The sequence below is a fragment of the Rhinichthys klamathensis genome, unplaced genomic scaffold, assembly GCF_029890125.1.
Source record: "Rhinichthys klamathensis goyatoka isolate OS25496 unplaced genomic scaffold, OSU_Roscu_1.1 h1tg000281l_1, whole genome shotgun sequence".
Lineage (NCBI taxonomy): Eukaryota > Metazoa > Chordata > Actinopteri > Cypriniformes > Leuciscidae > Rhinichthys > Rhinichthys klamathensis.
Window position 1 is genome coordinate 3,290,318 of NW_026606800.1, and position 24,879 is coordinate 3,315,196.

The 24,879-nt window shown below is 41.2% G+C and overlaps 1 protein-coding gene across 5 annotated transcripts in view; it reads right to left on the reverse strand.

Annotated features, from left to right (window-relative positions):
• The window catches only part of fam184ab (family with sequence similarity 184 member Ab), a 163,979-nt gene that overhangs the window by 19,526 nt on the left and 119,574 nt on the right, over window positions 1-24,879 (reverse strand). For all 5 annotated transcript variants that reach the window (XM_056269123.1, XM_056269120.1, XM_056269121.1 and 2 more), the window contains exons 14-15: window positions 9,939-10,123; window positions 2,324-2,470 (exon numbers count right to left, since the gene is read on the reverse strand). In XM_056269123.1, the coding sequence (XP_056125098.1) occupies window positions 2,324-2,470; window positions 9,939-10,123 (332 nt within the window). The remainder of the gene's footprint in view (window positions 1-2,323; window positions 2,471-9,938; window positions 10,124-24,879) is intronic.

Sequence of the window (24,879 nt, forward strand, 5' to 3'; positions counted from 1 at the left end):
TAAATCGATTCTTGGACATTTCAGATCGATTCTGAATCGTTGCAAATGAGAATCTAGATTCTTCTGTGAATCGATTTTTTGGCACACCCCTACCACACACGCGCATATACACCTACTGTTCATATACGGCTGTCTTTGAGACTCAAATTCATAAAATCGTTTTTATCATTTAAACTTTGTATCCGATATCATTGTCATTCTTAGTGCAAACAATGGAATCAAAGTGGCAATAATTCATCAAATGATACACAGATATTGACAATTCAGGTGCCTGAACTAACATCTATGGATTCTTTCCACTGCACAAAGGGCTCTTTAGAAGTTCTTTAAAATGTTCTTCACACAAATAAAAAAATGGTTCTTTTAAAGGCAAATATGTAAGATTCTTTGATTAAAATATCCAAAAACCAAGAGAACAATGTATATTTTGATGACTTGTGTACTTACATTATCCTAAATGTGTCTAATATGAAAAATTAGCTATTTTAACCAGTGTGACAGCCTGTGTCATTGCGTCACCTGTAAATGAGGTCATATCCGCGTCACCCTCGATTTCCACTTTTACTTCCGTAGAAACCATGGAAACACCAAAAGATGCTTTAATATTATGTATTTTATTAGACAGGTGAGCAACTGTTTGGACACCTTTATCGGGTTAGTCTTATTGTTAGAATCTTTTGGTTTCTAGATTTACTGCGAGTAACGTTTTTTACTATGCTATTTTGTCAAGTGGCTAACATAGCTAAATCAGAAAGAGCTTTATTTGTAGTAACAGTAATACAGCATTTTCTCCACCATTCAATATATTTTAAAAGTAACTGCATGCCATTTAGCAACACAAGTCATACAGCTTTTATTATTATGATATTCTGATATCGATCTAGCGTACTGCGGTGTGCAACAAGTGAGCGATACTACCAGCGAGTGAAGCGAACACACAGAGTAACGTTAGTATGATTGTTTTGACCAAGTAAAACACTGCTGCTTTACCCCACATTTTTAATTCGTCAAATACAGTGACCAGTATGGGTAGTAATTCAGCACTTGCGGCTATTTCATTATAATGAAATAAAATAATGTGAATTTAAGTGATCAAACGAAACTGTAACAACCTTCAAGTTCAGACAAGAAGGAGGCAGACATTAAACGTAACTATAATCGTAAAATAAACATACGCATAATAAAAAGAGCAACGTAAAATATCCCAGGCTCTCTGCCCTGCCTGCTTCATACCACAGAAACGTTAATTAAACTTTAAAAATTAGCTCATAAATGAACATTATTTCTGCCAGTCAGATTGCTTTCCATTGGTTGTGGAGGTGAAGACAACAACTCCCATGATTCCATGCTCCTTCACAGTGTCATCAAACTACGTCTTTGTTATTATTTTGAACAAGCGACCTCTAGTGACGAAACTTATATACTGTTCATTTAAAGGAGCTGTTTGTAAGATTGTGGCCAAAACTGGTACTGCAATCACTTTCAAATTACTGTAGAGCGGTGTATCCCCTCCCCCTCCCCCCTGACTCGAGGTTGCCAGATAGGTAGCAGGATCCAGCAGGAACCTGACGAGCTGCAGCTGTGGTAACTAGAGCAGAGCTGACAACCCGGATGCCGCAACACTACTGACTTCGTGATTGGTAGATAGGTGGAGGGAGGAGCATCAGACCAAAACACAACATGACAACATCAACATCAGTTGAGGGCTGCAACTTCACTTTTTAAAGGACAATATCCTGGCCGGACTACTGTTGTCAGTGATATAAGTATTTGAAATGTACATGATTTCTTAATGTCTAGTGACATATTAGGGCCATTTTATGATTAATTGAAATAAATTTCTTACATACAGCTCCTTTAAGAACTGATCACTGAATGGTTCTTTGGGGAACCAAAAATTTTTCTTCTATGACATCGCTGCAAAAATGTCCATTGGAACCTTTATTTTTTAAGAGTGCGGACCGTTTCTCCATATGCACTGTGACCCCTCTCAGATCACAAGATAAAACTTGTTTTAAAAAGCATGTTTTGTAGCTAAAGGCATTAGCTTGTCTTATCTGAACTGTCTTGACAGGGTCATCTGTTCTGCTCTCCGTTCTCGCTAGATATATTTCGAGATATCTTGTCTTTCTCCCTTCTAGTATCTCTTCAGAAACACTGTCCTCGTCTTCTCTTTGAGTCCACATCATAGTCTGGTGTCCTTTAGTTAGCATTTTAGCTGTTTCATAGAATCTGTCACCAAACAACCAGTCAAAACAGAAGTTACAGAACTTCCATCCCCCAAAATACACATACTGTATATTACATACAAACATCCACTCACAGGATCTGCAGGGCTTGGATCTTGTCCTTCAGCAGTTCCTGGGCCTTGTTGAAGTCCGACAGCATGTTCTGTGTTTCTCTGTGGTGGAGAGCGTTCAGCTCGGCCATCTCCCGCTCATGTTTCTTACACAGGTCCTGCTCATGAGCTCTGAGAACACACACATATACACACATGACACTCTCAATGATCCTTCGAAACTCACTCTAACCCCACAGCGCTGCAGCTGCAGGCCTGAATTACAGAACTTTTATGCACAATAAAGCACAACAGGAAGGTTTGGAAGTAAAACACCTTTTTTTTTAAAACCTTTTAGACTGAGTCTTTGTCTGAAAGAGTCTCATTATGAAACTAGTAAAGACAACAATACATTATATTGTAAATTAAATACATTTGATTGTCACTGATAAGAAGTCTAAAACATAGTTTGAATTTGTACCATTGTTGCAGACTAGATTCAGATTCATAATAGTTTATTGTATGACTACATTATAAAAAAACAACAAACAAAACTTTTCTTAATCTATAATTCTATATTTGCATATCTAAACATCCATAAAACAAGACACATTTACTATTAAATATAAATTACATTTTTAAAAATGTATTTACATTACAGCTTCAAATTTTAAGGTTGCTCACCAAGACAAGATCAAAAATACAGTAAAACAGTTATATTGCAAATAATTATAATAAGCTGATTTGGTGCTTTAAGAAATATTTCTTATTATTATCAGTGTTGCCTATGATGTTTTTTGGGGAAACCGTGATACCGCAATTTTCTTTTTTAGAATTCTGATGCATTAATTAATCAATTAGAATTGATGTGTACAAAAACAACAGCATTTATTTGAAATAGAAATATTCTGTAACATTATAAAGGTCTTTACAGTCACTTTTTATCAATTTAATGCATCCTTGATGAATTCAAGTATTAATACTGTGCTGTATATTCAATTTATATAAAGATATTAAGACTTCTTTCAGTGAGAACATATCTTCAATTGCGGTTATTTTTCATAACCCATTCATATTTTTTCTTTTTTTAAACATAAATCTCACTTGCCAGTGGGAAGAAAAATAAACTTAATTCAATATATATTCTTGTCTTAAACTCTATTTAAAGGATGTTTAAAACTGTTTGGAGGACTTGTTTGAGAAAATATATTTTGCAGTGTAATGCATTCCCTCAAAAGATAAAGTATACTGTCTTTTATCCGATTTTCAAATATTTTTCCCCCTTTAAATCAAAGGTTGTAATATTGTCGTTCATCTCAGAGCTGGTCGGTTTGATTCAAGGCTTAGAGCTCTTTATTAAAGAAAAATGGAAGCAATGCCGCTGAAAACGTGCACAGTCACGGTTGTGATTTATTGCCATACGGATCACTTGCTTTGATTCCTCTGTTATATTAAACTTTCATCCAGCCCAGAGTTTATTTCTTTTCTCTGATACAAATGTTCAGTATGAGTAAATATAATTTACACAGCACTGTGAAAGCAGCAGCCATTTTCAAAAGACAACACACTTCCTGCTACGTACTATTGATTTTTATTTAGGACATGCTCATTTTCCATATTGCAATTTCTTTGCCATATAACTTTTTCCAAAACATTCTCTACATATACAGTCACACACTGTTAAGGCTTCACATGAAGAGCAATAAAGCAGGATCTCCTCTCGGTAAATGATACGCCCTTGGGAAACGGCGCTGCAATTTATTTGCCGCTTTTATCTCAGGACCTGGATATGTCAGTGTTACATAATTAAAAGTGTAATGAGATCGGCACCCCGTCTTGCATTATGTTGTGAGTTACTAAACAATCACATCATCTCAAAACAGCTGCTACTGTATGTATAATGAAATGCCCTTTTAACTTATTAACAAAAGAGTGAAATATTAGCATCACCCCTTGAATAAAATGGCTGTGATGAGTTCAGGTTTTCTAATCCACTTGATTTCTCTTTTTAAAAATCTGTGTTTTTTTCTTCTTTGAACAACAAAAGACTAAACACCATCAAAAAGAGCCTGACAACAACAAAAGAACTGTGAGTAAAATGACAGACAAATCCTGACTTTCTAGTCGAGAACCTGGTGTGCTTTTTTTCTTTCATTCTGGTTGAAAATAATTGAATTTCAATCTCTTTCATCATCACCAATGACTCTTGTCACATACAACCAAATGAGAATGTAATATTAGTTGTTTCAAGATTACAATGGTCTCCTCTCTTAAAAATAAAGGTTCCATAATTTTTTTTTTTTTTTGCAGCAATGCCATAGAAAAAGCATTTTTTGGTTCCCTAAAGAACCTTTCAGAGAACAGTTCTTAAAAGAACCATTTTAATAAATAATCTAAAGAAAATTTTTCCACTATAAAGAACCTTTAGTGGAATGGTAAGGCTCCATTAATATTAATGGTTCTTCATGGAACCAGATGCCAATAAAGAACCTTTATTTTTAAAGACCCTGTGGTGAAAATCAAGTTTTTAATGTTGTTTATATGTATATGTGGTGTTTTAATATGCTTTAAGACAAACCATGTGCAAGTTCAGAAGTCAACACCATTGCTGAGTATTTTCTCCTTAAAACTGCAGTGAACCAAAGACGGTCTCAAAAACACGGATTGAAATCGCTGGTGTTTCTGACGCCACAAACCAGAGATGGGCACTCGAGTCACATTTTAATAGACTTCAGACTTGACTCGGACTCGACCTGAAATGATTTCAGACTTGACTCGGACTCAAGTTTTAAAAACGACTCAAGTCTTTAATCCTTAACTACTGATATAATAATAAAAAAGAATTGGTGTTTTATTTGAATGGTTTTATAATATCTGCGTCACATATATTTCCCTACGTGTCGCGGTAGTTCGGACTTAAAAAATATATTTTTATTAATTTTATTGACAAATAATTCCAATTACAGAATTCAGCATACAACAAGAATGCTTCACATGACAAATATCACATGTCCTGAAACAAGTTAAACAAAACAAAACAAAAAGGAACCGGTAGTTCGGACTTCGGACCTTTGTCATAGAATTTGATTACGTATGTCCGTATATTGCGCGTAAACTCTAAAATGTCATAATGAAAGTCCAATGAAACATGATGGGAGAAATCGTGCCATATGTTCTTTCATTTGGGTTTATTAGCATGTCAAATCGGCTAGATGCAAAGAATGTGGGAAAACAATTAAAGAACCTTTAACGACAACATCACATTTTCCGAAAAATCACATCCACAAAGGTTAGTCTGTGGTGTCTCTGCATGGCTCCTTTGGATTGCAAGCCTGTTAAAACATTAACAAATAAAATCTAGCCTTTAAACCTATAGAACTATGTTTTAATTTGAATTGTTTCGAAGTATATGCAGCTTTTCTCTCTCTTAATGTATGTTTATGAGAGAGAGGAGAGAGGATGTTAATCCATTTATTACTTAAAGCGCATATCTTAACATATCGCAATCAGCATGCGTACAGTTTTCTATTGACGTAAACATTCCGAGGTTTGATATTTTCAGATAATGACTGTCGTCAAAAATAACGCAGCTGTATAACAAACTACTGTATTAACAAACCATGACTGGCACCATCTTGAGTCCACTTAGCGATTGTATTGAAAATAACTAGCCTACTTGTCTTGTTGCCAGGACGATTTTTTTATACATTGTAATGGATTATAAAGTAACAAGCTGGATTTACATTATCCCTTAAATCTTAGGACCTTTATGACAAACAAAACAGATAATGAAAAGATCATATATTTTGTCTATATAATACAAATAATAGGATTTTTGAGTTTGAGAATTTTTTTATTTGTAAGGCATGAAATGACTCGAGACTCGACTCGGACTCGTGACAAAAGACTCCAGACTTGACTCTGAGTCAAGTCTGAAGTCTTTATCAGTGGAGTCTGAGTCAAGTCTGAAGTCTTTATCAGTGGAGTCTGAGTCAAGTCTGAAGTCTTTATCACTGGAGTCTGAGTCATGTCTGAAGTCTTTATCACTGGAGTCTGAGTCATGTCTGAAGTCTTTATCACTGGAGTCTGAGTCAAGTCTGAAGTCTTTATCACTGGAGTCTGAGTCAAGTCTGAAGTCTTTATCACTGGAGTCTGAGTCATGTCTGAAGTCTTTATCACTGGAGTCTGAGTCATGTCTGAAGTCTTTATCACTGGAGTCTGAGTCAAGTCTGAAGTCTTTATCACTGGAGTCTGAGTCAAGTCTGAAGTCTTTATCACTGGAGTCTGAGTCAAGTCTGAAGTCTTTATCACTGTCTGAAGTCTTTATCACTGGAGTCTGAGTCAAGTCTGAAGTCTTTATCACTGGAGTCTGAGTCATGTCTGAAGTCTTTATCACTGGAGTCTGAGTCAAGTCTGAAGTCTTTATCACTGGAGTCTGAGTCAAGTCTGAAATCTTTATCACTGAAGTCTGACTCCAGCTTAAAGACTTCAGACTTGACTCGGACTCCAGAGAGTTGTGAACAACTCTGTCACAAACTACCTTGTAACCAATCAGGTCAACGTGTGATAGTCAACGAGTGGATCTCTGAGCTGGTGTGATTGAGTGGAGGCGGGGCTAATTTGCATATTCATAGAAACCCGTATACTAAATGAGGCAAGGGTGTAGAGTTACATTCATATCTTTTTTAAAATATGTCATTTTGGTGATCAAAGATGAGTTTCAAGGGATAAAATGATTGACTACAGGGGGACTTTAATATGCATGGGGTCGTCCTTCACTCTTAGAGACGTGAGGTGAAATGTACTCATCCCTAATCAAAGACTCACCTGATATTTTTAGATAATGACTGTCGTCAATAATAACGCAGCTGTATAACAAACTACTGTATTAACAAACCATGACTGGCACCATCTTGAGTCCACTTAGCGATTGTATTGAAAATAACTAGCCTACTTGTCTTGTTGCCAGGACGATTTTTTTATACATTGTAATGGATTATAAAGTAACAAGCTGGATTTACATTATCCCTTAAATCTTAGGACCTTTATTACAAACAAAACAGATAATGAAAAGATCATATATTTTGTCTATATAATACAAATAATACGATTTTTGAGTTTGAGAATTTTTTTAATTGTAAGGCATGAAATGACTCGAGACTCGACTCGGACTCGTGACAAAAGACTCCAGACTTGACTCTGAGTCAAGTCTGAAGTCTTTATCAGTGGAGTCTGAGTCAAGTCTGAAGTCTTTATCAGTGGAGTCTGAGTCAAGTCTGAAGTCTTTATCACTGGAGTCTGAGTCATGTCTGAAGTCTTTATCACTGGAGTCTGAGTCATGTCTGAAGTCTTTATCACTGGAGTCTGAGTCAAGTCTGAAGTCTTTATCACTGGAGTCTGAGTCATGTCTGAAGTCTTTATCACTGGAGTCTGAGTCAAGTCTGAAGTCTTTATCACTGGAGTCTGAGTCAAGTCTGAAGTCTTTATCACTGGAGTCTGAGTCATGTCTGAAGTCTTTATCACTGGAGTCTGAGTCATGTCTGAAGTCTTTATCACTGGAGTCTGAGTCAAGTCTGAAGTCTTTATCACTGGAGTCTGAGTCAAGTCTGAAGTCTTTATCACTGGAGTCTGAGTCATGTCTAAAGTCTTTATCACTGGAGTCTGAGTCAAGTCTGAAGTCTTTATCACTGGAGTCTGAGTCATGTCTGAAGTCTTTATCACTGTCTGAAGTCTTTATCACTGGAGTCTGAGTCATGTCTGAAGTCTTTATCACTGGAGTCTGAGTCAAGTCTGAAGTCTTTATCACTGGAGTCTGAGTCATGTCTGAAGTCTTTATCACTGGAGTCTGAGTCAAGTCTGAAGTCTTTATCACTGGAGTCTGAGTCAAGTCTGAAGTCTTTATCACTGGAGTATGAGTCATGTCTGAAGTCTTTATCACTGGAGTCTGAGTCAAGTCTGAAGTCTTTATCACTGGAGTCTGAGTCATGTCTGAAGTCTTTATCACTGGAGTCTGAGTCAAGTCTGAAGTCTTTATCACTGGAGTCTGAGTTATGTCTAAAGTCTTTATCACTGGAGTCTGAGTCAAGTCTGAAGTCTTTATCACTGGAGTCTGAGTCATATCTGAAGTCTTTATCACTGTCTGAAGTCTTTATCACTGGAGTCTGAGTCATGTCTGAAGTCTTTATCACTGGAGTCTGAGCCAAGTCTGAAGTCTTTATCACTGGAGTCTGAGTCATGTCTGAAGTCTTTATCACTGGAGTCTGAGTCAAGTCTGAAGTCTTTATCACTGGAGTCTGAGTAAAGTCTGAAGTCTTTATCACTGGAGTCTGAGTCATGTCTGAAGTCTTTATCACTGGAGTCTGAGTCAAGTCTGAAGTCTTTATCACTGGAGTCTGAGTCATGTCTGAAGTCTTTATCACTGTCTGAAGTCTTTATCACTGGAGTCTGAGTCATGTCTGAAGTCTTTATCACTGGAGTCTGAGTCAAGTCTGAAGTCTTTATCACTGGAGTCTGAGTCATGTCTGAAGTCTTTATCACTGTCTGAAGTCTTTATCACTGGAGTCTGAGTCATGTCTGAAGTCTTTATCACTGGAGTCTGAGTCATGTCTGAAGTCTTTATCACTGGAGTTTGAGTCAAGTCTGAAGTCTTTATCACTGTCTGAAGTCTTTATCACTGGAGTCTGAGTCATGTCTGAAGTCTTTATCACTGGAGTTTGAGTCAAGTCTGAAGTCTTTATCACTGGAGTCTGAGTCATGTCTGGAGTCTGAGTCAAGTCTGAAGTCTTTATCACTGGAGTCTGAATCAAGTCTGAAGTCTTTATCACTGGAGTCTGAGTCAAGTCTGAAGTCTTTATCACTGGAGTCTGAGTCATGTCTGAAGTCTGAGTCAAGTCTGAAGTCTTTATCACTGGAGTCTGAATCAAGTCTGAAGTCTTTATCACTGGAGTCTGAGTCAAGTCTGAAGTCTTTATCACTGGAGTCTGAGTCATGTCTGAAGTCTTTATCACTGGAGTCTGAGTCATGTCTGAAGTCTTTATCACTGGAGTCTGAGTCAAGTCTGAAGTCTTTATCACTGTCTGAAGTCTTTATCACTGGAGTCTGAGTCAAGTCTGAAGTCTTTATCACTGGAGTCTGAGTCATGTCTGAAGTCTTTATCACTGGAGTCTGAGTCAAGTATGAAGTCTTTATCACTGGAGTCTGAGTCATGTCTGAAGTCTTTATCACTGGAGTCTGAGTCAAGTCTGAAATCTTTATCACTGGAGTCTGAGTCAAGTCTGAAATCTTTATCACTGAAGTCTGACTCCAGCTTAAAGACTTCAGACTTGACTCGGACTCCAGATGAAAGAGTTGTGAACAACTCTGTCACAAACTACCTTGTAACCAATCAGGTCAACGTGTGATAGTCAACGAGTGGATCTCTGAGCTGGTGTGAGTGAGTGGAGGCGGGGCTAATTTGCATATTCATAGAAACCCGTATACTAAATGAGGCAAGGGTGTAGAGTTACATTCATATCTTTTTTTAAATATGTCATTTTGGTGATCAAAGATGAGTTTCAAGGGATAAAATGATTGACTACAGGGGGACTTTAATATGCATGGGGTCGTCCTTCACTCTTAGAGACGTGAGGTGAAATGTACTCATCCCTAAACAAAGACTCACCTGATCTGCTGATTGGCCTCGCTACGGATCTTCAAAACCTCTTTGCCCTTGAGTTCCAGCTCCTTGGTCAAAGTGCTGATGTTCTCGTTCAGGGTGTGGATCTCGTGGTCCAGATCCGCAATGTGCTTCTTCCTGCGACTGACCTCATCCTGCAGATCTGAGATGCGACTCAGTAGCTCACGTTCCTGAAAAACACGAGCATTCAAGGTCAACCGAGGCCACGATAAAAGCCAGACTGTCCTTACTTGAGAATGCCATGATGTGTTATGTTATGTAAGAGTGTGGATTGTGTGATGGGTTCATCTGTGGTGAAGGCTCTTCCAGAAACATCTGAATTCAGACACACATGGGGGGTTCCCGCGGATGCTATTTTCACTTCGCACTTGAGACTATGTGGGGATCTAATATTGATGGCACCTCTCTCGGTTTCTCCTTCCTTATCCAATACATGAATAGTTTTGTTATGAATAAATAAAAGGTGGGAGCCGCCAGTAGATCTACAGCATTACATGGAGGTTTTAGCAGTACAGTTTCATCTCTTGAGGGACGCCAGAAGCTAATGGGCCTTGAGTTCTGAAGTTACTGAAAAACAACTTTCGTCAACTTTAAGTATTTAGTTACTTTTTTTTTCTTTTGAAATGGCAAAAAAAATAATGTTTCTGGTGACATGCTCTGTAAGAATTGAGTAATCTGTTTTAAAATGAGTGAGGAAACTCTTGCAGAAATACATCTCAGAGCACTGAAAAGATTTATGACTTTGAATAAGACACTAAATATAACAAAATACCACTAGTCTTAGCACTCATCATTTCAAAGTAAGAAAACAAACAAACAAATAAATAAATAATTTTCAAATAAGTTTTTTTTCAAAGTTCATAGTTTAATTCCACATGACCATTTTTTGCCCTCTTTTTGACCTTTACAATTAAACACAGGGTGTTTTGTTACTTACTGTTAAGGTTTCTATATGCAAATGACATATGTCAGGATTGGCTAAACATTCTGTAGGCAAAATGACTAATATATTCAACCTGATTTTACCGAATACTAAAAAGGTGTTTTCCACGATATGGCATCCATTATAAGCAATTGTTTTTGATTGCACCAACAAACCAAGACACTAACCACATACATGCATGAACCTAACTTTATATACAGCACTTTCCAAAAATTTCCAAAGAGCTCGGAACTCTTTAAAATGAACAGTTTAAAACACAGATTTGTGCTATTATTTTCAAGAAATAAATTGTAAAATAAACACAAAAAAAGTAATAAAAAAGATGATATTAAATAAATACATAAAATAAAATTAATTATTAAATAATAATAATAATAAAAATAATAATAACAATTAAAAAAAAAAAAAAAAAAAAAAAAGTCAAGACCTCTGATATAGGACAGGTAAAAATCCATTTTAAAGACATAGTTCAGCAAAAAATAATAATTTTGTCATCATTTACTCACCCTCAAGTTGTTCCAAACATGTACGAGTTTCTTGATTCTGTTAAACACAAAATAAGATATTTTAAATAATTTTGGTAATCAAACAGTTGACGGTAGCCATTGACTTTCATAGAAAAATATACTGGAAGTCAATGGCTACCATCAACTGTCTGGTTTCCTGGTTTTCCATTCTTTAAAATTTCTTCTTTTGTGTTCAACAGAAGAAAAAAAAAACTCATACAGGTTTGGAACAACAGGTTTGGAACAACATTAAATAGGAGTAAATGATGACAAATTTTTATTTTTGGGTGAACTATCCCTTTAGGACAAAGACATTTGCATTTAAACCTAGCTATGCTAATGTTCTGTAACAAATTATCAAACTTATTTAATGGTCATCACTTCACAAAACATTACATTTGTGACTCTAATGCTTTAAGCAATTTTAAAAGCAGTTACAACGAAATGTACTGTATTCATAAAGATTGCAACATAGGCCGTCTCTACACTGTAGTGTTGATACACAGCCGTATACATCAGACTCCAGTACAACCCGGGTTAGATTAATTAGATGCCGCTTGTCTCAGGCAATTTTCCACTCCACTGACACTTTGACTTCTAAATGCCTTATTCACAGGAAGTAGAAGAAATCGTCCTGGATAATACAACTGAGCCAATTTCCGTTTTAATGTGGTTAATGGCTCTTGCTTAATCAAATTACAATCTGCTCATCCAACTTTGAATGTCTGTAAATATCATTTCACACAACAATTAGCTTACTAACGGTATCAGTGTGTGTGGCAAAAAAAACCTGTGGTCCAGAGGGGCTTCCTCCGGGTCATATTATATGATAAAGGATGCCAATGTCAGCAGAAAATGTAATAAATGGCAAAGATTTGTGTGTATCCCCGGCTTAAAAACTATGTCTAACGTATACTCACTTACATAATTACAAATATATCACAACCATTCCAGATGACTGTGAAATACCCTGAAAGAGCATGTTATCTCCAAACCACAACAGATGGTTCATCTTGAGAATGAAGCATAAAACAGCACGTACACTTCTAAGAAAATCTGTCCAAATAGTAAAACTCTTGAGTCTTTGCCAAGCTCTGTTTCTCTCACTCTGCCCATGTCTCCCTCATCAATGATATTGTGCTTCAGAGCAGTCCAATATCCATAAATTCACAGACAAGGAAAGTGCATTGTACATACTTGGCCTTCTCTGATCAGATTCACAAGGTAGTCTTACAATGAACATGTTAAGATCTGGACAATCTGGCCCCTAAAAGAAAGAAGATACTGAGCCCTGCTGTACACCAACAGCATGTCAACAAAACATCTCCTCTTCCTGCTGTCATTGTAGGCTATTAGCTCAGTAAGTCTCTATCAATCTCGGAACTATAACCAGGGGTGCACATAACTGGTGCGCAGATGCGCATGCGTGGTAAATAATAAACGATGCAAATGTGGAGGGAAGCGCTTTTGAGTACCAACATTTTTGGGGACAAGGACACGTTTACTTACTGGAGTAGGATATTTCTCCATGTCTGGTAAGATAGCTATCATGATGTGCGTTAATTAATTATTAGTTGTTAATAGGGGTGCAAAAGATCACAGTTGATCCGTGATCCGTATGGACCACGGATCAACCATCCATCATGGTTCGGCAGGCATGTTGTTTCGTGGATTAACTGCTAAGTTTAACCATCATAGAGTAAAAGTTTATCATTTGGACGTGTTTTGTCCTGCCAATTTACGCATTCAAACGATTTTAAACGCGAAAGAAGAGGCGAAAATCGTGACTTGCGCACTGTTATCTATCAGCCGCACGCAAAGAGAGAGAGAGAGAGAGATAGAGAGGTGTTTCAGACAGCGCTCAAACACCGAATTGATTCCTCTTTGGCGTTTACTTGCACTTGAACAGACACACACTCAAAATGATGTCAAAATACCCGTCTCGGCAAGTATTCTCTCGGTTATGTCATAAGTGAACAGTTGAGAAAGAAACCGGATGTGTGTCAGTATATAAAGTCCGTGCATTCGGTCTTAGACAACAGCAGGAATATTAGGCTGCTGTCACTGTGTCAATGTTAATAAATAAAAAAATACAGCCTAAAACAAAGATGAACCTATATTTAATTTCTACAGTGAATAAATAGTGTTATAGTGAGGAGAGCAGAGAGGAGGAAAGTGATGATGACAGCTTAGACTAAGAGGATAAGTGTGCCGCGTAAAGTGTGAGTACCGAGCAGCATCTCCAGGTGCTCCCTTGAGAACCAAACCAAAAAAGTTATGTGCAGTGCACCACTGACTATAACACTCATGTGCTGAGGCTCAGGTGTGTGTTGGGGAAAAACAAAGCCGTCTTTATTCCGTGACCGCTAACTGTATGGATGTGTGACGTTAATGTGCTGGAGCAGAGCTGTCAGGGGGTCTGCTCCTGACATTTCCATTTACACTAACTCAAGACTGGGACTCCAGCAGACCACAGGAGCAGCGCCTGGAGAACACAGCGGTCCGGTTCTCCTCGTGCTCATGCTCTCAGACCGACACTCTCTCACACTTGACTTGAGGGTAGAATCTTTTCAACTTTGGTCACCTAACAACCATCCAGACACCTTATCAATGCCCTGACAAGGAAATTTTCACAAAAACACAGTCTTAAGGACTCTTCACACCAAGAACAAAAACTTTAAAGATAACTATACTAGCATCCACACCAGAGGACGATACAGTTCTGTTTATTCTGAGCACAAGCTGCAGTTTTGTCGTCTGCTGCTTTAAATGCTCCAGCTCTTAGAGCAGAATGGATTCTGATTGGCTGTCAATGTTTTTATCGTTCATCAGCTGGAACAAATCATTTTGAAAGTGATTCCAATGATATAGTTTCTCTGTTCTCTATTCTGCTTTAATATAAGCAACAAAATCAAAATGCAAATTACATATATGCTTTGTCATTATGGTAACAACCTGCTTTTGTAATACAAAAATTTTGATTTTGATTGGCAAATTTGCCTGGACTGAGGGCGAAACACATGGATAAAGGCAGGGTATTGTTACATAATCTGACTTCATATGAAACCAGCTTTAGCTGAATAATTGATTGTCGATTTTGAACGCACATACTCACACAGTGTTTGAAGAGTGCAAGGAAGAACCCAAGCATCAGGTCAAAATTTAAGCTCTGGAAAGACCCTCAGAAAATGTCACACCTGTCATGACAGAGATAAACCTGGACAAACAGTCATTTGACATCAGCAGGTGTCCCTTTTCCTAAAGAGACGTGTGTTACGGGTGTGGTGCAGGTTGAAGGAGAGGCAGCAGTCAGCAGATCAAATTCAATACTCTTTACTAATATAACTCAAAACAGGAATCCAGGAAACATAACCATACCAAATACAAACGTACCATACACAAACGAGAACCGACAAGGAGTGAGGGAGAACACAGGGTTACATACACAGAGAACGGATAAAGGGAACAAGACACAGCTGGGGCAAATTAACTAGACACAGGTGAAGGAACTGAACACAAACGAGGAGCGGGAAAACTAACACAGGACTAAACCAAATCACAATGACGGGGGGAAAAACAGGACACACATGTAACATAACGCCCCCTCCAAAAAGGCGCGTCCTCGCGCCGTATAATTTCAAAAGGGGTGGGGGGGCGGGCGCCCTGGAGGCTGACGAGGGCGTGGCCTACCCTGAGCAGGAAGCCTCCAGGGCGGAGCAGGACGTGCAGGAGGCCAGGGCGGAGCAGGATGTGCAGGAGGCCAGGGCGGAGACTTTCCCTCGGGCGGCCAGGGTGGAGACTTTCCCTCGGGCGGCCAGGGTGGAGAGGCCACTTCAGGTGGCCAGGGTGGAGAGGCCACTTCAGGTGGCCAGGGTGGAGAGGCCACTTCAGGTGGCCAGGGTGGAGACTGTCCCTCGGGTGGCCATGGTGGAGAGGCCACTTCAGGTGGCCATGGTGGAGAGGCCACTTCAGGTGGCCATGGTGGAGACGCACCTTCGGGAGGCCATGGCGGAGACGCACCTTCAGGTGGCCTATATCCCCCCCCCAAAACTTTCTTGGGGGGAATCACAGGCTCTGGGACAGGCTCTGGGACGTGGACAGTCTCTGGGTGGGCAGACGGGACGTGGAAAGTCTCTGGCTGGGCTAGCAGTGAAGGCCCGGCTATGCTGGATGGAACCAGCGGTGAAGGCTCAGAAGGGCTGGACGGGACCAGCGGAGAAGGCTCTGAAGGGCTGGACGGGACCAGCGGAGAAGGCTCTGAAGGGCTGGACGGGACCAGCGGAGAAGGCTCTGAAGGGCTGGACGGGACCAGCGGAGAAGGCTCTGGCTCGGCCGGCGTGACGCGAAGCTCCAGCCCGGCAGGCGTGACGCGAAACTCCGGCTCGGCAGGCGTGCAGGAAAGCCCAGGCTCGGCAGGCGTGCAGGGAAGCCCAGGCTCGGCAGGCGTGCAGGGAAGCTCAGGCTCGGCAGGCGTGCAGGGAAGCTCAGGCTCGGCAGGCGTGCTGGGAAGCTCAGGCTCGGCAGGCGTGCTGGGAAGCTCAGGCTCGGCAGGCGTGCAGGGAAGCTCAGGCTCGGCAGGCGTGCAGGGAAGCTCAGGCTCGACAGGGCTGCAGGGAAGCTCAGGCTCGGCAGGGCTGCAGGAAAGCTCAGGCTCGGCAGGGCTGCAGGGAAGCTCAGGCTCGGCAGGGCTGCAGGGAAGCTCAGGCTCGGCAGGGCTGGACGTGACCAGCTGTGAAGGCTCGGCTGGGCTGGACGGGACTAGCTGTGAAGGCTCGGCTGGGCTGGACGGAACTAGCTGTGAAGGCTCGGCTGGGCTGGACGGAACCAGCGGTGAGGGCTTGGCTGGGCTGGACGGAACCAGCGGTGAGGGCTTGGCTGGGCTGGACGGAACCAGCGGTGAGGGCTTGGCTGGGCTGGACGGAACCAGCGGTGCGGGCTTGGCTGGGCTGGACGGACCCAGCGGTGAGGGCTTGGCTGGGCTGGACGGAACCAGCGGTGCGGGCTTGGGTGGGCTGGACGGAACCAGCGGTGAAGGCTCTGTGGGACAAGACCCAGGCATGATGGTCTTCTTGGCCCTCCGCGTCGACATGAGCGGTGGGTCCATCACACTGGACATTAGTCTTGGGCGCCCCGAGACCGATCCGGTGATAGGCCTGATGGCTGGCGTGACTTGAAGCTCTGGCTGGACGTGGCTGACCTGAAGCTCTGGCTGGACGTGGCTGACGTGAAGCTCTGGCTGGACGCGGCTGACGTGAAGCTCTGGCTGGACGGTCTCAGGCTGGACGGTCTCTGGCTCGGTGGGGCCCACTGTGAGCGGCGATCCACAAGCCACCAGCACCCACTCTATGTACGCCGCAAAGTTCCCTCGAGGCCCATCTCCGGGCAGGCATGCTTTGGTCTCAGCGTTTAGGCCTGCCCGGAAGAACACACAGAGGCTGGTGTCATCATAATGAACTAGAGGTACCAAGTCCAAATACCTCTGTGTGTGGGCCTCGAGGGACTGATCCTCCTGGGACAGGAGAAGGATTTGGACTGCTGCATCCATCGATGTTAAGGTCGGTTCTTCTGTTACGGGTGTGGTGCAGGTTGAAGGAGAGGCAGCAGTCAGCAGATCAAATTCAATACTCTTTACTAATATAACTCAAAACAGGAATCCAGGAAACATAACCATACCAAATACAAACGTACCATACACAAACGAGAACCGACAAGGAGTGAGGGAGAACACAGGGTTACATACACAGAGAACGGATAAAGGGAACAAGACACAGCTGGGGCAAATTAACTAGACACAGGTGAAGGAACTGAACACAAACGAGGAGCGGGAAAACTAACACAGGACTAAACCAAATCACAATGACGGGGGGAAAAACAGGACACACATGTAACAACGTGGCTTTAAAAGTCCAGTGCTCATTCTACCGTACAAAAAGAGCTCTTTCAGCTCTTATTCCTGAAGTTGAAAGGGTATAATTTGCGAGGGCTGAAGTTAACATCTATAACCTTTTCCATCAAAGACAGAGGCACCTATAAATGACTCCCTGGAGGAGTACTTCAACGCGTAGGATAATATAAGCATCATTAATGTTGGCCCAAGCCAAGAGGCATGCAGACAGTTGAGAGGAGGCTGATTAGCAGGTGTCTGGGAGGATGTGTGGAGTTGTGCTCTCCTGGGCATAGCACCCAAAAAAAAGCCCTGAGAGAGGCTGGATTTCAGTGTTATGCTGATCAAAAGCTTCTCGACCGAGGGGGAACAGCACAGGTCATATTAGAGAGACAGGTGGGGGAGGGGTTGGTTGATGAGAGCTCATGGGGGCACAAGGTAGTAGAGTTATTCAACCACTCACATGATTGAATTAGAGAAGAGTTATTTATGTTATGTAAGAGACACCTTTATATAGTAACCTGTTTCAATCTAAAACACATATTGTGAGATATTAAATCACTTCATGAAATAAAAATAACCACTATTACAAGAAAAATAGACAAAACTGTGAGACATTAAGTCACTCTGGGAGATAAAAAGTCATAATTATGAGAAAGTGATATATAATTGTGAAACAATATTAAGTTATATTGTGAAATATTAAATCACTTCATGAGATAAAAAGTCACTATTGTAAGACAAAACAGTGATATATTAAGTCACCCTGGAACATAAAAAGTCACAATTATGAGAAATATCATAATTAGATAATAGGTCACTTTTGGAGATAACGTTTCAATTATGAGAAATATTAAGTTAAATTCTGAGAGAAAAATATCATATTATTGTAAAAGATTATTATCACTTCATGAGATTAAAAACTATTATGAGAATAAGACACAAAACAGTGAGATAATAAGTCACTCTAGGTAAAAAAAAAAGTCATAATTATGAGAAATAATATCATAATTGTTTAATATTAAGTCACACTGGAGGATATAAAGTCATGCTGTGAGATATTAAATCAATTCATGCCATATAAATTTGAATTTACATAAAATAAAGTTGCAATTGTAAGACAATTATTGAAAATTATGCAACCTAACCTTTTTATTCTTTTTATTACTTTACTTTTTTAGGTGGAAACATACTTCTATTCAAAATGACTTGGTGCATTTTTAGTCAATGACAGTTCTAATAGAGTAAATGTTGTTAAGTGCCTTGTAATCTTAAAAAAAAATTTTTTTAGGACTGTCAATTGATTAAAAGTTGTAATCAAATGAATTACATGGAATTTGATTAAATAAATTGCAAAGAATAATAATTAAAAAAAAAAACTCAAATGAAGATAATTCAAATACATTCCATTATTGTGCCAGGCAAAAGCAATGTGTCTGCCTAGGTGCCTTGCCGGAGAGCGTTTGATTCCTCTTTCTCTCATTCCTCATACGCGCATGTTTATTACTGAGTGCAAATCAGCACTGTCAAAAAAGTGGCGACCTGTGTAAGAGAGCGTTAATGGTTATCCATCGGCCAAGAGATTCACGCTGTAGAAGCACTGAGCAGCACAGGCTTTAATAAATACTGTGTCTTGTGAACGCAGGCACTCGTTCAGAGGAACCAGACCCCTGGGAGCCGTTGCGCCACTTGCAGAGCTGCCAAACGACCATGCGGATGAAATGATTAGGTTTGTACTACTCACCTTTAATGCATATGAACAAAACTATTTATAATGCTGTCATAAAGCATGAGAGCTCCCACACCACGCACTAGGTATATATGACCTTGGTGCTCACTGTAAGATTCAGAATAGAGTTATGAAACTCGAATGTTAATGGCCAAGGGAAGGGTTAAAACTGATCTCAAGCCAGTAGCCGAACACACAAGAGTCTGCCAGGAGACAATGAGGTGTGAAGCAGCCGTGCCGATCGCTATCGTGGTAAAACTCAATTCTTTGTATTGTGGCTTTGGCCAGCTAATCCTACACAGCTCATTAAACCAGGCATGGAAGCTGGACTCTCACTGGGAAACAATTAACGATAAGACAAAAATGGAGAGTGTTTGGGAGAAGAGCATTTCTGTTATGCAGTATGAGCAAAGTGATTCTTGAAAACCCCCAGAGTCTCTGTTACCAACTTCAAACTTTTAACACCTATTTATCTATCTATCTATCTATCTATCTATCTATCTATCTATCTATCTATCTATCTATCTATCTATCTATCTATCTATCTATCTATCTATCTATCTATCTATCTATCTATCTATCTATCTATCTATCTATCTATCTATCTATCTATCTATATGCTATTCACTGGTGCATCAAAATAAAAAATAAAAAATATTTTTTAAAACTAAAATAAATGAAAATCCCTTTGTCTGACTGAAAGTCCATAAAATAAAATAACCAGTTTATTTAGATGCTATCACATCCAGTACATATTTTAAAAGAACTGACAAAGCAATGTTTACACCTTATGTTATAATGAATGATTTCAACTAGAAAACATAAACCCATGTTTCTCACGGCTCTTTCATGACACATCTGCCTCTGCTGTCATAACTAGTGGGATCGGCAGGAGTCTTGGGGGAAGGTTAAGCATTTTTTCCCCAGCCTTATGATGTCAGGGATGTTACTGAGTGTACGTGAGGGCATTACAGAAACATGAACACAACAAAGTCAATTGTGTCCATGAGACAGATGCACAGTTTGATTGTAGATGCACATGAAACTATTCTAATCTCACAAGACACAAATATTCACCGTTTGACCCTAGAAACGTGCATCTGTGTTTTCCATGTACGCTCATTTGTTATCCCTGGATGATGTATGAAGCACTGTGGCTAGAAACGCTTAGTGAATGCTTAGCAAAAATAGATTCCTTCCCGACGGCAGCAGTGCAGAGTTTGTTCAACTCATGAGAGAGCTCAACAGCACTGATGCTGTTTTCTCGGAGTTTGCAGCCTCTCTTTAGCAAAGATCACACTGAATTTGCCCTTTGACCTCTGTTATTGTCTGAGGGACATTAGGCAAGTTCTCACGATACAGATTTGAGCCCCAGGAGCAGGAGAATTAAACCTGTTGTAGTAGACCTCCAAAACAAAACTGGGAACCTTTAAAATCGCTTAATAGGGGTACTGAGTGATTTTAAAGGTTGCTAGTTTTGTTTTAGAGGTCTACTACAACAGGTTTACATGCATCCGAGGTCAAAAAACACTTTCATTTTATTATAATATACATTGCACATCACCTCATTTATCTGTTGTCTGTTGTGATTGGTCTACCGCTTACAGCGCGTGCCGGAAACGAAACTGCCAGTACCATATCTGAATTTCAGCTCTGAAGGTTTCCTCTGAAGGTAACAAGGCATCGGTTTTACTGTATCAATTCGAGCCGAGTCTTCATCCTTTGCAAAGTGGGCTTGTTTTCGCAGCGCAGAAATAGTTCAAATGTCGACAACACGAACCAAACTCTTCCAGGCCTCAGCTACAATTTCAGTGTTATATTCGAAAATATTCAAAAAAGTATAATAGGGGCAGTCTGTTTAATTAGTATTGATATGGTGCTACTAAAATAAAGGCCTGGGTCTGGGACATTAGTTATGTTTCCATCCAAAGTTGCGAATTTAATGTGCAAAATTGGAATATTGCATAAAACATTTGCAAATAAAGCACCATATCCATCCAATGTGTTCCAACAAAATCGACACTTCCTGTGAAATTGGCACAAAATATATGTCATAAGAATGGAAGTTGGTGCAATCGGGGATGCCACTGAGGCTAGTTTTTCTTCCATCATAAAGCAGACAAAGCGTAATAAACGCTGTTATATATCTTACATTTAGATGCCTGGTGTTTGGGAACGCAATCATGTGAGATGCTTCTGGGAGGTCAATATACTAAATCATTTTGATGACAGACTTTGGCCTAGGCATTTCAGAATGACCAAACCAACATCTAAGATGCTGTGCGATGTGATTGGTCCACTGGTTAGTCCAGTTATCCAATCAAATCCTCGGTTGAGGAAAAGTCAAGAGTTTTTTGTTGCACATTTTTTAGTACTTGTGCATCTTGGCGTTTCCATCGAGTGTTTTTTTTTATGCAATATCCCAAAATGTGCATAAAAACAGGTGGATGGAAACATAGCTACTGTCATGCTTACAAAATTCACCTGGGGACACATTGAATTAAACGTGAAATTATTATGTAGAAAGAACGAAATAGTACTTTTTTGGGGTAAAACTATTTTTTGTTGTCTTTGGCATTTACTCTAATCATGGGCCATCACAGAGATGCAAAAGCACATTGTAGTTTGATTCTGTGTGTATGTGCGTTTCATGGGACACTTTTTCCCATGAGGCTTGCATTTAAGACTCAAGCTGCACAACCTTTCAGTTGCTTGGCCAACAATTCTGTCAGCGTTTCTTTTGTTTAACTGTCCTCTTATACATGAGGCCAGATCACAAGAAGATTTATTAAGGCCTTTTCTTTCATAGCAGCCAACTGTTGGCAGAAAGATATTTATTTGTCCTTTCTTGGAAAGGCATTCACAAGCTGAACTCTCCATTAGGAAACAATAGGACTGTAGGAGACAGTAGGAAGTATACTAATACCAATGTACTAGAAGTATACTTGTAAGTGTAATGTTTCAATACTACTTGGGACAAAATTGGCCCACTTTTTAGTATACTTTCAGTGTAACAGTAGTAAACTGAGTATACAATTAAGTTTTTCATTTGTACTGCAACTATGCTACAAGTGAACTTATACATATACTGAGAGTTCCCTAGTCAAATACTTTTAGCACATTTTTTGGTAACGCTTCCTTTTACAGTAAGAAAGTACTGGCTAATATAAGTTAAGTACATGGGTTAGGGGTAGGTTCAGGGTTAGTACCTTAATACCCAGTAATTTTATAATAAGTACATAGTATGTACATGGGTAACAGGACTGTAAAAGGAAGCGTTACCCATTTTTTTGTTTATGAAACTTTGAAGTGTACTCTTAGTAAACTATTAGTAGTTTTATACTGCAAGTATAATTGTAAGTTTTCATTAAGTGAACATAACATCATACTTATTATAGTTAACTATTTATATATTATTATTGCACTTTACGTATACTATTATGTTCCTATTAAGGTATTATTTGTTTTTACTTGAAATATGCCTTTAACTGTACTGTAATAATTTCCATTTTAAAAACAATTATTCTAGCTTCATGCATCCTTTTTATCAAAGCTTGAAGGTGGTGAGTTTAATAAAAAAAAGCAACATTTTAAACAAAAAGCTGAGAAAATCTAATTTTTTGTCAAAGACTACTTCCGGATCGGGTTCAGAACGATGATCAAAACATAGATGGAGTAGATGGAGTTCATAAACACCCCCAAAGCTTCACAGTCATTAACCCTTCCTGGGTCGACATTTCATTCAGTAATGTTAGGCAGTTTTGATTTGTATGCTGTTTAATGTTTGATTTGAAGCAATGCTTCTTTTTCTGCTTCTTCCTCACCTGTGTTTTGATCCAGAGATTCTGTACTATTTCAGAAGATGCGTAATAGCGTCGCCTTACCGTATAACAGTGAAATCATGGATTGCCAGAACATTCTGTCATTGGCGGGGAAAGAGTAAAGTAGATTTCAAGCAAATTACATTACCAGTGGACTAGACTACACAAAAATTCAGATACTCAGAATAAGGGAAATATCGGTTCTCTTACGAGAGGTTCTCTCGTATTGCGTAAGCTAGCTTACGCTGCGGGAAAGATTCATCTTTGCTGAGATATTGAAGCCAAAAAATTATTTCATAATTTGTATCCATACACAACGCAGTTCCTCTGCGGCAGACCTAGACCAGGCTAGCTAGCAGCTCATTGGTTCGCTCAGAGAGAACTGCTTAAGCCTATGGGAGAGCGGGGCTGAACCCGCTTCCAATGAGAGGCGCCCGCGCGCTCATTGCGTCATAGCCCGCCAGAATGGGCGTGGCTATGGTGTATATAACAGTCTCTCCCAGGCTTATATGTTGAATCATTTCATCTTCAGCAAGCTGCACGCTTCTGCTGTCCTGAGAAAAGCTGTCGCCGTCGAGAAGGCATCACTCTAGCGAGCTCCCGGACCCTGAAGAAGCCGGCCGTCTTCGCCACCTTCAGCCGCCCTGCAAGCTAGCGCCATCCGACGACTGTATCCTTCTCTTTTCTCTATTTATATCTAAAAGAGCCGAGCGTCTTTTTAAAGATGTCTCGTTTTTCCTGCGGCTCTTGCCGCGCTCGTCTCGAGGACGGAGACCGCCATGTCATCTGCGCTCTCTGCCTGGGACTCGAGCACGCAGAACTCGCCCTCGCGGATGGAGGATGCGACTTCTGTGAGAGCCTGCCGTTGTCGTCCCTGCGGGCACGACTTCTGGCAGCAAAATCTGCTCCCGCGCCGCCTTCCTCTTCGCCGCGTAAGAAGAAACGCCGCTCCCAGAGGCCGCCGGAGCCCCCAGCGGAACCATGCGGGCCGCCGCCGCCGCTTCCCGCTTCCCGCTCTCCCTCCCCGCCCCTGCTGGACATACAGTTGCCGCCGAGTGGCCGCTCTGTCGCTTCCGATGACGCCGCGGAGGAGAAGTACTCCTGTTCACTGCTCGCATCAGACAGTGAAGATTGGTCATCTCTCGGATCCACGAGAGAGTCGGGGGGGATCCGCGCCGGGATAGAGGAGGAACTAATGTGCCTCCTCTCACAGGCCGTCGAACCGGATGGACGGCAGCTTTTTTCATCGGCGCTCGACCCCCGCGTGTAACCGGGCCGCCCCATTCCTGCCTGAACTTCACACAGAGCTGACGAAGTCCTGGAATGCCCCGCTCTCGGCTAGAAACCGCTCCGATATATCCGCCTCGCTGCGCTCGGTGGACGGAGCCGCCGAAAAAGGTTACTCAGCCATGCCGCCCGTCGAGGACTTGGTCGCCGCACACCTCTGCCCGCCCTCTGCTAGATGGCGCTCTTCCCCCACGCTTCCTTCGAAAGCTTGCAGAGCGACCTCGAGCTTTCATGCTCGCGCCTACGCCGCCGCCGGTCAGGCCGCCGCAGCGCTGCATTCTATGTCTGTCCTCCAAGTATTACAGAGCGATATTCTCCGTGAGTGGGCCGAAAGCGGTAGAAACCCCTCCCCCGCTGTCACGGATCTGAGAAGTGCTACGGACCTCGCCCTTCGCGCCACTAAAGCCGCCGCACAAGCTCTGGGGAGATGCATGGCCAGCCTTTGTGTTGCCGAGAGACACTTATGGCTCACGCTCTCCGACATGGGAGATTCTGAGCGCGCCGCGTTTCTTAACGCGCCCCTCTCCCCGACGGGCCTTTTTGGATCTGCTGTCACGGGAATCGTCGATCGCTTTTCTGAGGTCCAGAAAGCTACTCAGGCGATGAATTTGTTTCTGCCCCGCCGCGCTAGCTCTTCCGCGGGCCGCTCTCGCGAGCCTCCTGCCAGAGCTCCACCACAGCGCCCCCCTCCGCAGACTCAAACAGCCCAGCGCAGACAGGGCGGCCGCCCTCGCTCTCGCTCTGACAGCCGCCGCA